Genomic DNA, 16,246 nt, shown 5'->3' with positions numbered 1-16,246 from the left:
ACTGTTTACCACATAAAATTGGACAAAGTTTCATTAAGTTTAATAGAAGTATCATTCCTACTTCAATAAAGACAGACTATTGTTGTAGTGTTTCCTTATTTAAGGAAAGTACAAACAAATTTGGACAAGCAGCACTTGTAATAAATCGGTTCACACACTAAATACATACTACTGTTCATAAAGACCTTGTTTTGCTTAAAAAGAGAACTTCGATATCATGAAACGTGGTACCTCAACATATATAAATACTGCACTGCACAAATTGTGTGACTACAGTTTTTTGCATTCTCATGTACACAAGTTTTATCAATCTGTGTACATTGCACAGGGCCAAGGAGTTTAAATTCAGATTAACTAACTAATCAAATAGTCTACGGAATTTCCATTGAATATCTGATTCGTCTGTATGGGAGCTTCTGCCTTTGAACTGTTCAAAAGCGGAAGCCCCACAGGGAGTGAGAGACCATGCTCCCTGCAGGGCTTCTGCTTTCGAAACGCTGGGGTTCTTGTACATTTCAAAAGCAGAATCACAGAAGCAGTGGCGTGAGCGGAGACTGCTTCAGTCCCCACTCATGTGATTTCCCGCTGTGCCTCTACCTCCCCTGCAGAGACGGTGCTGGGGGGAACTGGCTCTCTCTGGTAGAGGCAGCAGGAGGGGGGTAAAGGGGGAGAGTGACTAGTCACATCGCTAGTCAACTGTCTGATAATCTTCTGCTTATCGGATAGTCAACTAGTCTCTTACAGCCCTATGCAGGGCTATGCAAATTTTGCATACTGTGTAACACAGTTAGGTTATCTTATATTCATCTAAAATGGGGATTAGGTTGATTGGAGTAATTACAAGATAGGGGCATTAGATTAAGAGTACTTGGCTCTTAAACCTTGTACCACTTTTTGCCTATGAGTTTCAACACTATAGCTATGTGTCACACACACCAAACACCGCCCCAACAAAACCTGAACCAAACCATCGTATTCCAAACCAACAAAACTATATGGGCAAAACTGATGTTTAATCCTAATCTTAATCTCTATAAAACAACATGTACAATTAGGACATGTAAATAAAAGTTTTAACATCTCCTTTTCTTACACTGCAGGTTATCAGGACAGAATATCTGGCCACAGACTTCAGTGGTGGTATCACACTACTTCAGAGAATTGTGTCATAACACGGATTGTAGCATAAATAATTACTTAGGCAGCAGTGAAAACACGTTTACAGAAGAGAACATTTCTGCATGCCATCACCCTTGTTAATTATCAAAGGTTGAAAAGATAGTATAAAAAGAGACATACTATTTAAGGATTTAACAGGAATGGGAGGCTTCTGAGATGTTTTAAAGTATTTCTTCTTAAACCTGTGTGCAATTAGTATAAATTACAAATGGTGATGTGTGGCTAATAATAAACCCAGCTTTGATGTACATGGATTGTTTAATTATGATCACATTCGGTAACAAAAACAAAATGTTCTAAGTGATATTCAGACTAGGGATGTTAAATATCAGTTTTAACTGAATAATCCATTAACCTCATGAATTATCATCAGTTAGTCTACTATTCTATAGTCCACAGGCAGCCCCTGTCCAGGGCAGGAGGGGTCAGAGCTCCCAGAACCAGCACAAGCTGTAAATGAGCCAGGCTGCCTGGCTCCTAATATACTTTAAATGCAAAGCTGCAGTGGTGGTAAGTCAGGAGCCAGGCCAAGTTGGAACAGAGCATGGCTTCTAGCCAGCCTGCTAAAACATTTACTGGCAAAGGGTGGGAGGGAAATGCATGTAGTCTATAGCATTAACCTATAAGCTTTTGCTTATTGGTTAATCGGCTATGCTATTATATCCTTAATTCAGACCAGTTAAATTCCCACCCTAACTTCAATTTCCAAATTTTATGCTGTGATAATACTGCAATGAACTGACTATTTTAGGTTTTTTCCCACTCTTTTCATGCAATACAGAAGTTCATTAACCATATCACTTACCATCAAAGTAGGTGCTGTCAAGAGTCCCCAAGCAAAAAACTCCAAAAAAATCACTATGACAGCATGGTAGACACTAGGCGAACCTATTCCTTGAGGCTAAAACAAAAAACAGAAGAAAAATTACTACTGCAGAATATTTTAAAAGTTGCGTATTAATAAGAAAGTTATTGGAATGCTGGTTTTGTAAGAAAGAAATTGTAAAATGAAGCATGGCTCAAAACAAGCTGTTTCAGGAATCTGGGCAACTCTCTGGAGTAAGCTCCATTTATGGTGAAGCATAACGAAGGACTGAAAGCATCTTAATACACAGCAGTGTTCCAACTGCAATGTCAATTTAAAAAACTCCATGTATAGGAAAAAATTTCCCTCTAGCAAGATTCCACTATTGGAAGTGAAAGATTTTTCCTGGGGAACAAAACTAATTTAACGTAACAACTGGAAGTCAAAACCTGCTTATTCAAATTCTGATTAACTGGCTTGGAACCAAGTTTGCAGTTACTTCTATCAGTAAAAGCTTGTATTTGACTTAATTTCAGTAAGTTTTTTTTTTAAACACACCCACATCAGCAAAGAAAATTAATACAATGTAAAGTCCTCCAGAAGTTTAATTTGAGACTAGTATTGGAAAAAGTTTCCCCAAATATCAGGGAAGGCAGCAAATTGGTGTCTATATTCAGTCTAACTCAGCTCTCCCATGTTAAGATAAAAGTGGCTTCCAGAGAAAGGAATGTATGGAGATAGAAAGCTAGGTGTGGAAGGAATTTAGGGTTGGGAAGAGAAATCCTAGTTAGCCACATGTACTTTATTACATGCTATATCAATCCATCACAGTGCATTACTATCCATGTCAGGAAACACTGGAGAAGTATTTTTACAACAGAACAACATGAATGACCTGCAAATAAAAATGCTACACAAGCAAATTGCTTTGTTTTTAAAAAGGTCAGAAGTTCTTCAACACATACTCTGATTCCCAAAATGATTTGGTTTAGTGTTCATACTGACTAAAACAAAGGCAGAGAAAAATATATGGATATTCAGCCATGCTCAAAACTTGTTCTTGCAAAATTTCTGCCATCTTGAGATGTGCGCCACACCTTCCAATTCAGCTATTTTTACAATCCTGGCCTGCATATTTATTCCTGCCTCTGGAAATTTCCACTACATGCATCTGACGAAGTGGGTCTTTGCCCACGAAAGCTTATGCTCCTACACTTCAGTTAGTCTATAAGGTGCCACAGGACTCCTCATCGCTTCTGCAGATTCAGACTAACACGGCTACCCCTCTGATACTTGACACCATGCAAGGCACTGCATTTAGCCGTATGGAGTGGAAATCTATCAACCTCATGAAGAAACTTGCACAAGTACAAACTGATATCATCTTTCTCTCCAAATGCAAACGGATGGACATTATACCAAATGGACTGAAGGTGAAAAATCCATTGCTATCTACATACTGCACAGACTACAGTGAGAGATTATGCCATATACTATCCAAAAAACTGAGGAACCACCTGATCAGCATCCTGTACAGCAAACAGGAAAACATCAAAAAAGAGCTCTCCAATCTGGAGTCTATCATAAAACACCAACCTTCTGCACAAATGGACTTTACTAAAACAAGACAGGAGATCTACATTACACACTTCACTTCTCTACAGAGGAAAAAGGACTGTAAGCTGTCTAAAATCCTACCTGCCACATGGGGCCACAACAATGGTACCCCTAACTCACCCAGCAATATCGTCAATCTCTCCAACTACACACTCAGCTCGGCAGAAGAATCTGTTCTATCTCGGGGACTCTCTTTTTGCCCCGCCACCCCCACTAACATGATACAGTTCTGCGGTGATCTGGAAGCCTACTTTCGCCGTCTCCGTCTCAAGGAATACTTCCAACACGACACTGAACAGTGCACTGACACACAGATACCTTCCCACCAACAGCACAAGAAGAAGAACTCCACATGGACTCCTCCTGAGGGCCGAAATGGCAATCTGGACCTCTACATAGAATGCTTCCGCCGACGTGCACAGGCAGAAATTGTGGAAAAACAGCATCGCTTGCCTGGTAACCTCAGTCGTGCAGAACGCAATGCCATCCACAGCCTCCGGAACAACTCTGACATTATAATCAAAGAGGCTGACAAAGGAGGTGCTGTTGTCATCATGAACAGGCCTGACTACCTAAAGGAGGCTGCCAGACAACTCTCCAATACCAAATTCTACAGGCCACTTTCCTCAGATCCCACTAAGGAATATACTAAGAAACTGCACCATCTGCTCAGGACACTCCCCAAACAAACACAGGAACAAATCGACACACCTTTAGAGCCCCGACCAGGGTTGTTCTATCTATTACCCAAGATCCACAAACCTGGAAATCCCGGACGCCCCATCATCTCGGGCATTGGCACTCTTACTGAAGGACTGTCTGGCTATGTGGACTCTCTGCTCAGACCCTACGCCACCAGCACTCCCAGTTACCTTCGTGACACTACGGATTTCCTGAGAAAACTACAATGCATAGGTGATCTTCCAGAAAACACCATCCTAGCCACCATGGATGTAGAGGCTCTCTACACAAACATCCCACATGCAGATGGAGTACAAGCTGTCAGGAACAGTATTCCTGATGATGCCACAGCACAACTGGTGGCTGAACTCTGTGAATTTATCCTCACACACAACTATTTCAGATTTGGTGACAACATATACCTCCAGACCAGTGGCACTGCTATGGGCACCCGCATGGCCCCACAATACGCCAACATTTTTATGGCTGACCTGGAACAACGCTTCCTCAGCTCTCGTCCACTTACACCCCTTCTCTACCTACGCTACATCGATGACATCTTCATCATCTGGACCCATGGGAAGGAGACTCTGGAAGAATTTCACCATGATTTCAACAGCTTCCACCCCACCATCAACCTCAGCATGGACCAATCTACACGGGAGGTCCATTTCCTGGACACCACGATACAAATAAGTGATGGTCATATCAATACCACCCTATACAGAAAACCTACCGACCGCTATACTTACCTGCATGCCTCCAGTTTCCATCCCGGACACACCACACGATCCATTGTTTACAGCCAAGCACTGAGGTACAACCGCATATGCTCCAACCCCTCAGACAGAGACCTACACCTACAAGACCTTCAACAAGCATTCTGTAAACTGCGATACCCACACGAGGAAGTGAGGAGACAGATTGACAGAGCCAGACGTGTACCCAGAAGCCTCCTGCTACGGGACAAGCCCAAGAAAGAAACCAACAGAACACCACTGGCCATCACCTACAGTCCCCAGCTAAAACCTCTCCAACGCATCATTAGTGATCTTCAGCCCATCCTGGACAATGATCCCTCGCTCTCACAGGCCTTGGGAGGTAGGCCGGTCCTTGCCCACAGACAACCCGCCAACCTGAAGCATATTCTCACCAGCAACTACACACCGCACCATAATAACTCGAACTCAGGAACCAATCCTTGCAACAAACCTCGGTGCCAACTCTGCCCACATATATACACCAGCAACACCATCACAGGACCTAACCAGATCAGCCATACTGTCACTGATACATTCTCCTGCACATCCACCAACGTAATATATGCCATCATGTGCCAACAATGCCCCACTGCTATATACATCGGCCAAACAGGACAGTCCCTACGTAAAAGAATCAATGGACACAAATCTGATATTAGGAATGGCAACATACAAAAACCTGTAGGGGAACACTTCAATCTTCCTGGACACACAATTGCAGATCTAAAAGTAGCTATCCTGCAGCAAAAAAACTTCAGGACCAGACTTCAAAGAGAAACTGCTGAGCTACAGTTCATCTTTAAGTTTGACACAATCAACTCTGGATTAAACAAAGACTGTGAATGGCTTGCTAACTACAAAAGCAGCTTCTATTCTCTTGGAATTCACACCTCCAGATCAGCTGCTAGAAGTGGGCCTCATCCTCCTTGATTGGATCCATCTGGTCATCTCCAGCCTGATCCTGGCCTGCATATTTATTCCTGCCTCTGGAAATTTCCACTACATGCATCTGACGAAGTGGGTCTTTGCCCACGAAAGCTTATGCTCCTACACTTCAGTTAGTCTATAAGGTGCCACAGGACTCCTCATCGCTTCTGCAGATTCAGACTAACACGGCTACCCCTCTGATACTATTTTTACAAGATTTTCTATACATGCAAGCCAGGAAAACAAACATTTTTCAATTTTGCATCAGGTGACAACTATAGGAACAGGCTGAAATACGGCTACTAGAACAGGAAAACCGCATCTGCCACCCATTGAATAGGAACAGACTTGGGGAAAAAAAGCTGCTTGTTTTAACCATTCCCCCCAACATGCTTTATGCGCTGTTACGCTTAGTGGAAAACATGCTTCAGAGTACTTTTAGTACCATGATTACTTCTGCCATTTTCTTCTTCCTTCTCTAGTTATCACACATGTCCAGCATATTCATTATTCTTTTGCTACACTTTTGTTTTCCGACAAGCTGAGATGATTTCAAAAATTTGTAAAGGAAACAGAGGGTAGGGATGTTAATGAGTAATCAGTCACCCAGTACCTGTGAGCAGCCTCAACTGCAGCCCACTGTGGACAGAGGGCTGCTCCCACCCTGTAGGCCTCTCCATGCAGTTAACATTTAAGCAGTTAACTCATTAGAAGGAGTTTACATCTCTAGCAGAGTGTATCTTGAATTCATACACCACCCTTCCCTTGAGGAACTCTTCCAACATTTCACTCTGGGCCTGAGTTACCAACTTTGGTTGGATGAGTTAATGGAGGTTTCATTACATGATATTGCAGGGATTAATCTTTAATTAATGGTAAGACTGTAGGACAATCCTGGAGAGTTGGCAACATTGCCACCCCACCTTTACAGTACAAGCTTCAAAGAGCAAGCTTCCTAAATACCATGGGCAACACATACTCTCTTCCCTCCAACACTACAGATCAGCATCAGACTTGCTCCTGCACAGTTGCGCCTCCTTCCCATTGTAAGGCAGAAGAATAAAATTGCCCTTTTAACAGGATGTTATATAGCCTCATGAATTGCAGACCAATTTTTATGAATGGGATTTTATAAATAAAACTGTATCAATCACTTGTGGATGAATTTGTTAGTAGGCTGTTAAGAACTGGCTTTGAAGAATTTGTAATTGTAATTACCTTCCCCTAGCTCTTTTAAAGTAACTTCCCTTATCTACCACTGCATTCAACCATAAGCAAACTAAACTGGATACCAGTGCTAAAATAATCAGACATGAATTAGTGCTGAAATGTAAATAATCATTAGACTTAAGCAGTAGAAGACTACTGAGTCGATCGGAAACTCACTTCTCAGAGCTAGTGAGCTTTTTTGTCTATTGAATAAAAAGACACTACATTTAGTCAGATTGAATATTTTCTTTGTAACCACAAGTACAAATTTTAAGACTCTGCAAAAACTTGACACTGATAAGATTTGATTAATACATCACATAGGCCTGGAGTACAAAAATGAACTACACAAAACATTGCAATACTATGCATGTGAATTAAAGGAGAAAATACTATATGCATTTCAAAATAGCAACATTTGTATATCTTCTACAACAGTGGTTCCCAACCTTTTTTAAACCATGGACCAGCAAACACATTCACAAACTATTGGTGAATTGGCAACATTTTATTTGCATATTATTGCAAATAATATGCTACCGGTTCACCAAAAGCCCCATCCCCTAGAACCGATGCAAGCAGTCAGCTCCAGCTGTCCTATGTAAACTGGTGGGTGGCTGCTGCAGCTGATGCCAGCTGTTTGCAGCAGCTCTGGGGGCAAGGCACATCCTGACCCCGTGAGTGCCCCAGTGCCAGCTCTGCTAGAGCTCCCCCCCACCCCTCCACTACCCCCCAGCACCTGCACTGACCCCAGTCCCCTGCACTCAACCCCCCCGGTGCCAGCTTCCCTCCCCCAACACTTCAGTGCCAGCCCCCACCACCAGACCTACCAGTGCCAGCCTCCTGTTTCCAGAGCCCCACTGCACCCCAATCCCGAGTAGCCCCCAGTGCCAGTTCCCAATATTAGCCCCATCCCTAGAGCCACCCAGTGCCAGCACTGCCCCTGTAGCCCCCTTCCACTACTTGCTCCGCCCTCAGACCCCACCAGTATCAGCTGCCCACCCTGGGTACCCCAGTACCCCCTCATTTCAGCCCCCTGCCTCTTAGAGCCCACCCATCAGAGCTCCCTAGTAATAGCCCCACCCCAGAACCCCCCAGTGCCAGCTCTCTGCCTCAGAGCCCCCCAGCACTAGCCCCTTTTTCCCCCCCCTTCCCTCCCCCACAGAGCCTGCCCCACCCCTCCCTGCACTGCCTCCTAGCTGCCAGCTGAATGCTGCTATCCAGGTCACAGCTACTCTAAGGCTGCCCTGCCAGGCTGTGTGTGGCTCTCCCACCTCCAGAAAGAGACCCTGCCCAGTGCTGGTTGGCTGAGGTGGGGCAGGACACATCTCTCCCAACAGCCACAGTGGGAGGGAAGGCACTGGGCAGTGTACCCCAGACCCGGTGCTACTGTGGCCCAGTGGTTGAAGACTGCTGTTCTACAACAGAGTTGTAATGTTAACTACAAAAATTCAAGCCTAAAGACAAAAGTATAGCTAAGGACTCTTCAGGTTGTAACAGAGATATGACATGATAGAAGCAGATGCTTTGTAATTATTCTGAGCAAGTCAGTTTTGTTGGGACACACTGACAGGTTTTCTATAGGTTAGGAACGCTCATTGAATTATCTGCCATGTTACATAGGTGTCTTTTTAATCAAAGATGATTTTGTATTCTAGATCAAGCAGGCAATAAACTAATGTGAACCATAACTATAATATTTTATACAACATTGTAAAAAATTCTAAAGGACTTGAAATGTGCGAAGCTTAGAACCCTCTTGTTTATTATTACAGTTTACATACCAGAATAAGTTAGACACAAGTTTCCAGAAAGATTTGAATTCTCCAGTTCTAACTCACCCTATCATATCCAAGTATCATAGCTCAAATTCTCTTTTGTCAGTGGTCTGAGAAGAAAGAATACTATACATATAGCAAACTGCAACAGATCAACAAAACCAGATGAATTAAGAGGAGCATGTGAACTATTATTGCCTTCCTTTGGTGAGTCTACATAAGTATTTTAACAAATATATTTTGGATTTCACTTGTTTTTTACATGCTATTTAAAAATTGAACAAAGGAGGATAGTGCTACAATAATATCTTGAGCACAGGTTCTACAAGAAACCTAACTGCAGTCACAGCTGTAAGCATCCTCTTAAATTTCATTATCGCTAGGGATGTTAAAATGCGTTTATTCACGTTAATGTGTAATGGCTGAAATTTTCAGCAGTTACATGGGCGGAGGGAGGGCTTTGCCTCTCCGCAAGCACTGGTTCCCACCTGCCCCTCCCCACCACAGTGGGGGTTAAGCTGTGTGTAACCATGCACATTAACCAGTGAGCTCAGGATCATCAGTTAATCATGTACTCAATTACACTTTCACATCTCTAGTTAAGACTGAGTTATAAGAATACATTGTGACACTACCACCAAATTACGTCTGACTAGCGTTCTGATAAGAGTACACAAGAAGCCACATTATTATTCCAAAAGGTATTTCTACACATTGCCACCATATTCTAATCTTCTTACAGAAAAAAAAATCTCACTAAAATTAATGGTGAGATTAATGTAAGGTACCTCTGCACCTTGTTTAAGAAGGTATAAACCCTCAATCTCTGAAAAGAGATTTGTGAATTTGCCTGGATGTGAAAAACAATCACAAAGCTAACCCGGGCTAATGTAGCAGAAATGGAGAGGAAATAACTAGGGCTCATCATATACCCGTGAGGGGCAACCTATGCTAGTGAATGGACTGTATGATTATCGTAACCAAGACTACTGAGATAGGGTGACACTGTTAACCGCACTTGCATACCTACAATTTTCAGGGTGTGCTGAGTGAACCATAGTGCTTTGATTGGATGCAAAAGGAGTACATGGCTCTTAACAGTGTATGCAATTAGGACTCCTCACTTCACATGCCCATCATTTTTGTAATACCATTAGGAAAAAACCTACATGGATAAAAACCAGCAGAATCTGGCAAACCTGTATGGGGGCAACAGCAAACAAAATATTTTGTGGGACACAGAACTAGGGATGTAAAAGAGTAGTCGACTACCCGATAAGCCTAGTCGACCACTCAGAGGCAGCAAGGGGGGGAGGGAAGCAGGTACTGGTGCTGGGGGGGGGGAGCCAGCTTAAAAGCCGGTTCCCTCCAGCACCATCTGTGTGGTGTGGAAGGAGAAGGGAGTGCAGGTGAGGCAGACACACAATAATGTAGGGATTGGGGTGCCTGCATGCCCAGCTCTTATCAACTATTCATGTGCTTGATACAAAATTTATGGAGTACGCGATTAGTCATTTACTCACTACTTAACCTTACATAAAGCCCCAATGGGCTGTAGGTTGCCAACCACGGTCATACACTATAATAGACCTACAGGCCTATCCTATCATGCAGCTGAATCCCTGACAAAGTATTCTTGTAGAAAAAAAGGACGACTAAATTTCTTTGCAGCTAAAATTTTTCAGAACCTCATAAGTGATTGATAAACTTAAATATGCATTTTTCTCATTGCTATTGGTCTGCAAATTAGAGAAATTCTAGGCCCTTTCAGTGTACCTGTTCCCTAAAATATCATTTAGCACATAAGGTGTCAGGACTAGTGATGTTAAATTCTCAGGAATAAACTTTTAGAGAATATTCTTGAGAATATTCTCCAATGCGAGAATTTTCTCTTAAATACTTGTTAAATAGTTTTAAAAGAATTTTACTATTTATGATAATGTCTTTCTTTAATAAAACTTCAAGAATCATGAAAGTTTCCAATTGTTAAAATGAAAATTCAGGAAAGTAAACAAAGACATAGGTTTAAATTACTAGAAATTACAAATCTTCTGTTCCAGGATACAAATATTTTTAACTTTCTGGATTGAATACAAGTCTAATCAGAATTGGCACTTTCCAAATCTGACCCATATATTTCTCTCTTCTTCCTCATACATATCCTCTTCGACAACGGCAGCAAGAAATCCTATCATGAAATAATGGCAAAAAATCCTGTTTAAGCCCTAATAAATGCTTGATCCCACATGAGGCAGCAGCAAAGAACATAGCTTTTCCCCCTTCCATTTGACAAGGCTGCCAGTCAGTCCCAAGGAAAGTCAGAGATTCTTTGGGAACAAGTTCCTATGCTCAGTCCACGTACTACTGTAAGAATACAATGTAGATCCAGCTCTGGCAGTAAGCAAACAGCAAGGCAAGTCAGGACTCAGACCAAATGTTCACCTGACTGGACATCAGAGGCATGAGCCCATGGAACAGAAGAGTTTAAAGCGGTGGTCTCCAACCTTTTTACACCCAAGATCACTTTTTAAATGATAGAACAAGCCAAGATCTACCACCTCATCCTTCCCCCAAGACCTCACCCCTTCCTTGAAGCCCTGCGCTGCTCTCTATTCTCCTCCTCTCCCTCCATCACTTGCTATCCGCAACCCTTATACTGCTGCTTTTTTTTTTTCTTTCCCCAAATTCTTCTGTAGGAAGAGGTTTTTCCAACATTTGGCCTGTCTAGACTGGACCAAATGTCAGAAAAAACCCTTATCTTGGAAGCCCCTCCTCGTGGAAAAAGGAATACAGAGATTACCGAAAAAGTATGTTTGCTCTTCCACTAAAAAAAGCGGAAGAACAAACGCATCCCTGGATGCAGAAGAAATCACTGGAATCCTGAAAACCTCCTGCAGCCAAGCTGTACCCTCACTGGGTTGAGACAGGATGTGTAGGCTCTGGGGTGGGAATGAGGGATTTGGGCGAGGGAAGGAGTAAGAGGTGCAAACTCTGAGAGGAAACCTGGATGCAGGAAGAAATGGAGAAGGGGATGCTGGCTTGGGGAGGGGGCTCCAGGCTGGGCAGTGCTGGGGTCAGATGGATGGTTGGTGTACTAAGCAAGCCACAGGCTTGTGGATATTAGGGTGTAGGAATTTGGGTTGGGATATGAGAGGGGCTAAGGGCAAGGAGTTCCAGTGTATGACAGGCTCAGATTTAGCATCTGGGGGAAAGGAGTGTTATGATGTTGTGGCCAGATAGGGGCTCGGCCCCAACTAGGGGTTTGTTAGTATTTTATTTAAAAATGAAACCTGACTATGTCAAAGTTTCTACACTGTCTTTATCTATGAGAAGGGTGGGGAACTTGTTTTGAGTCAGGGGTCACTGACCCACAGAAAAGTCAGTTGGGGCCACACAAGTGAGATGCAAAAAAATAACTCCTCCAAAACCCCCCAAGCCTCATTAATGTGGCCCCAACTGTGCTGGTGGGAGCAGGGGACATGGTAATGGGGAAGGGTGCTAGTGGGTGCTGGGGCAGAGGACATGGTGCTAGTGGGGTCAGGGTTCTATGGCTGAGGGCAGGGGAGAGGGAACAGGGTGCCAGGAGGGCACGGGACGGGGTGCCAGTAGGGACAGGGTTCTACAGCAGAGGAGAGGGGACAGGGTGCCACTGGGGACAGAGTGCCCTGCAGCCGTCTCCTCTCAGGACTCCCCCTCCCCGCAAAGGAGGGAAGCCCTGTCACATGCCTCCTGCGGGCCGGCACGCGCCTCCTACCCAGCAGGGAAGCCCCCGTCATGTGCCCCCCTTTGGGCTTGACTCCCCCTCCTGCGGGGCAGGGAAGCCCACGCGTGCCCTCTCCAGGGGTGACCCCCCCCATAGAGGAAGGAAACCCCATCGTACAACTCCTCCAGGACCAGTGTACGCCTCCCTCGGAGCAGGGAATTCCCCATGCACGCCCCCTCTGGGGCCGACTCCCCCCCTCCTGCAGAGAAGAGAAGCCCGAGCATGCACCCCCTCCCGAGTAAACTCCCCCCCCCAGAGAAGGGAAGTCCCAGTGTGTGCCTCTCTGGACACCCCCGGTAAGCTCCCAGCACGCCACAGACCTGGGGCAAGGAAGCAGCCAGCACATTTCCAGAGCCCCCGGAAGTGACGCGCAGGTCAGGACTTCCATCCACTCAGCAGGAAGCCACCACTACCTCCACTGTCACTGGAGGTAGGTAGTGGGACTTCTTGGGGGTGGGAGGGAAATGGGGAGCCCGGAACACCTCGCGATCAACTGGTCGAGGCCTCGTGATCGACCAATCGCGATCGACGGGTTGGTGATCACGGGTCTAAAGGATAGCTTCATCATACAGATAACTTCTCTAACTTTTTCTTGCTGAGTCTCCTCCCCTGCAACATGCTACAAAAATGCCATGGCACACCTGCACCACAAATATTTTTAGTAGATTAAAAGCTAGGGCTGGTGGGGGGGAGGAGATGGGGAGGTTGCAAGTTCAGCAACTGCCCAGGAATGGACACCACAAAGGGCCCTGCAAAGTTAAGTTGCTCAGGCTTTTGCTTCAGCCTGGGAAGCAGGACTTGAAACTCAGCTTTCTGTCCTGCATCCCGGTGAATCTAACAGTGGTCCTGCTCCGTTTTATTTTGGGAGACCCCGATACCTGCTTGCAGGCCCCCAGCAGTCCTCGGATTCCTGGTTTGAAGGTGCTGAGCTACAGGATAGCCTCACAAATGGGGCGATTAAGGAAACAATGCCCCATTGTCTCTATTAGCCAAATAAGGACAGAATTCCCTCCCAAACTGACCTGTTTCAGATACTGCCCTTCAGCCAGGACTCACTATGACAACTAGAGTTGCCAATTTGAGATTATTAAAAAATGGACACTGCTGGAGCTTCCCCTGCCCATCTCTACCCCAAAGCCCAGCCCTTACTCCATCTTCCCCTCCCAGGCTCTGGTACACTTCTTCCCTTAAGGCCCCTCCACAGGTGTGGAAAACCTAAGGCCCAGGGCCTGGATGCAGCCCCTGACATGCCTGGATCTGGCCTCTGAGGCTCAGGGCCCCCCCTCCCCCCCCAGCAACAGGGAGCCCATGGTAAGGACGTAAGCAACTAGTCGAGTAACTACTTGCTCCCCTCACCTGCCGGTTTAAGTCTATTCCCCCCAGCACCATCTCTCAGGTGCGGGGGAAGAAAGGAGAGGGAGAGGCACAGCGTCTGGGACCTGGCAGAAGCCAGAACTACTCAGTCCCAGCTTCCAGCAGGTCCTGGCCCTACCCCTGCTGAGGCTCTGCAGTATAGGTGTAGTAAGAACTGGGATTCATTCACACTATTGACTGCATAATTAGTCAATTACACACTTCTAGCCCAAGCTGATAGTTCAGTTCCTGAGAGGGTGGGCTCCCCTAGGCTCTAGTGTGCAAGAGGAATGTGGGAAGTGTGTTTCTCCTTCTCAATTGGGTGCCTCGTCAGTGAGGCTACATTGACACTGCAGGCTTTTTGCGCAAAAACTTGTGGAGGGTCTATACTGCATGCGCATTCTTGCGCAAGTAAGTTTACAGTAAAGTGTAGGAACAGAGGGCTTCTTGCGCAAGAGGTATTCCTCTCCCAATGAGGAATAAGCCCTCGTGTGCAAGGCGGCAGTGTGGCCGGGCACCACTGTGTGGCCGGGCAACACAGTGTGGCCAACAAAGCTTTCTTGCACAAGAGAGCACCCACACTGCCCTGGACCCTCTTGCACAAAAGCACATGGTAGTGTGGATACACTCTTGCGCTAAACAGTTCTTGTGCAAGACACCTGCAGCGTAGACTTAGCCAGAGAGTTTGGTTTTTCTTTTTTTTTTTTTTGCTTCTCGCTTGTATGCGGCGGCCCCCGACGAAAAAGGTTTCCCACGCCTTGCCTACCCCATCCACTCCTGTCTTCACCCACTGTTTTTCCCCTTCCCAACAGACCAGCACAGTCAGTAGGGCCTTACCATCAAGCTGGGGCTGGAGCTGCAGCTGCCTGACACAGGCAGAAGGCAGCCCAGGCGATGACCCAGTCCCTCCTTTCCCTCTTCCTAGACTTTTTGAATGTCCCGTCGGTAGGGCTCAGCAGATACCGCCAGGTCCCATTCCGGACCCTAATGCCAACCCCGAAGGCCCTTGCAGACCAGACCAGAGACTCCCTGTGCACGGAGATGCCCCCCCCCCCCCACCACCGCTCTGCGGTCCCCGCACACTGGGACTAGCCGGCCAGCCCGCACGGCATCAGCCGGGCCTCCCACCTCCCCATCCTCTGCCTCCCCCGGCCGGCCAGCCAGCGCCCCCAGCCTCCTGCCTCGGCCTCAACAGGCCCCCGCCCCTCAGCCAGGCCCAGCCCCCTCTCGCCCCACGCAGGCCGAAGCCTGGCCCAGCTCCCCGCGCCTCACCGTGCCGCCGTCCTTAATGATGATCTTCTTGGCCAGCATGATGCTGCGGTTCACGGCCCGTTTCTTCTTCTTCCCCCCCTGGGTCATTTTACCATCCTAGAACCCCGGGGGGGGGGGGAGGCGGGAGGCGCAGGCCCTTCCCCAGCAGCCGGGCCTCCGCGTCCCTCCGAGCTCACGCCGCCGCTGCCGCTCGCCCTCAAGGACCGCCCGCCGCCATCTTGGACAACCACACCGCCCACCCCTCACATCACGCGATCACCCGATTGGCTGAGAAGGGGCACGTGGGGACGTATACTCCGCCCCCCCCTCGCGAGCCGCGGCCAGAGCCGGGCGGGAACGCTGGGGAAGCGCTCTCCAGCCCCCACCAGCCGCATGGGGGTTTTCCAGCTCGGCGCTGCTCGCGCCGCCAGGGAGGAAGGTTGCGCCGGCCGAGCGCCGCTGCCGCCCTCCCCGGGCAACAGGAGCCCTGCGCGCGCCGGCCGCGCCTCTGCCGCTGCACAGCCAGCAGGGGGCGCCCAGCGCCGCCCCACCCCGCCCCGCCGGAGGCTGTCAGGCACCTAAGGCGCCGGGCGGCCCGGCTCTCAGGCGCTGAAAAGTCTTGTCCCGCGTGCCCCCCACCTGTCACTCAAGCCGGGCCGCGGGCTGTGGAAAAGAGCCATGGGCCGGGTGCGCGCGCAACAGGCGGGAGACTTTGTACTTACTGTGGCAGCTCCTGCTGTTCACCGCCCTGCCCCGCGGAGAGCTCTGCGAGGCGGGAAAGCTTGTCTCGCTGGGCCGCCCTGCGTTGGCGAGCGACCTTGCAGCGGACTCCATCATCGGGGTGGAAAGCAATGAAGGGGAGAGCGGAATAACAAAGATAGGGCTGAAATGCCCATTAGAGCGGGGTGGGCAATCATTTTGG

General features: G+C 47.2%; 1 protein-coding gene across 1 annotated transcript in view; it reads right to left on the bottom strand.

The window, feature by feature from the left end:
* Positions 1-15,597, bottom strand: part of SLC71A1 (solute carrier family 71 member 1) — a 28,785-nt gene extending 13,188 nt beyond the window's left edge. Inside the window, exons 1-2 of the mRNA XM_075936610.1 lie at positions 15,346-15,597; positions 1,985-2,080 (exon numbers count right to left, since the gene is read on the bottom strand). Of these exons, the coding sequence (XP_075792725.1) occupies positions 1,985-2,080; positions 15,346-15,432 (183 nt within the window). The 5' untranslated portion in view covers positions 15,433-15,597. The remainder of the gene's footprint in view (positions 1-1,984; positions 2,081-15,345) is intronic.
* Positions 15,598-16,246: the final 649 nt, after the last annotated feature.

Source organism: Pelodiscus sinensis, chromosome 9 (genome assembly GCF_049634645.1).
Source record: "Pelodiscus sinensis isolate JC-2024 chromosome 9, ASM4963464v1, whole genome shotgun sequence".
Classification (NCBI taxonomy): domain Eukaryota; kingdom Metazoa; phylum Chordata; order Testudines; family Trionychidae; genus Pelodiscus; species Pelodiscus sinensis.
This window is presented reverse-complemented; position numbering and strand designations above follow the sequence as displayed.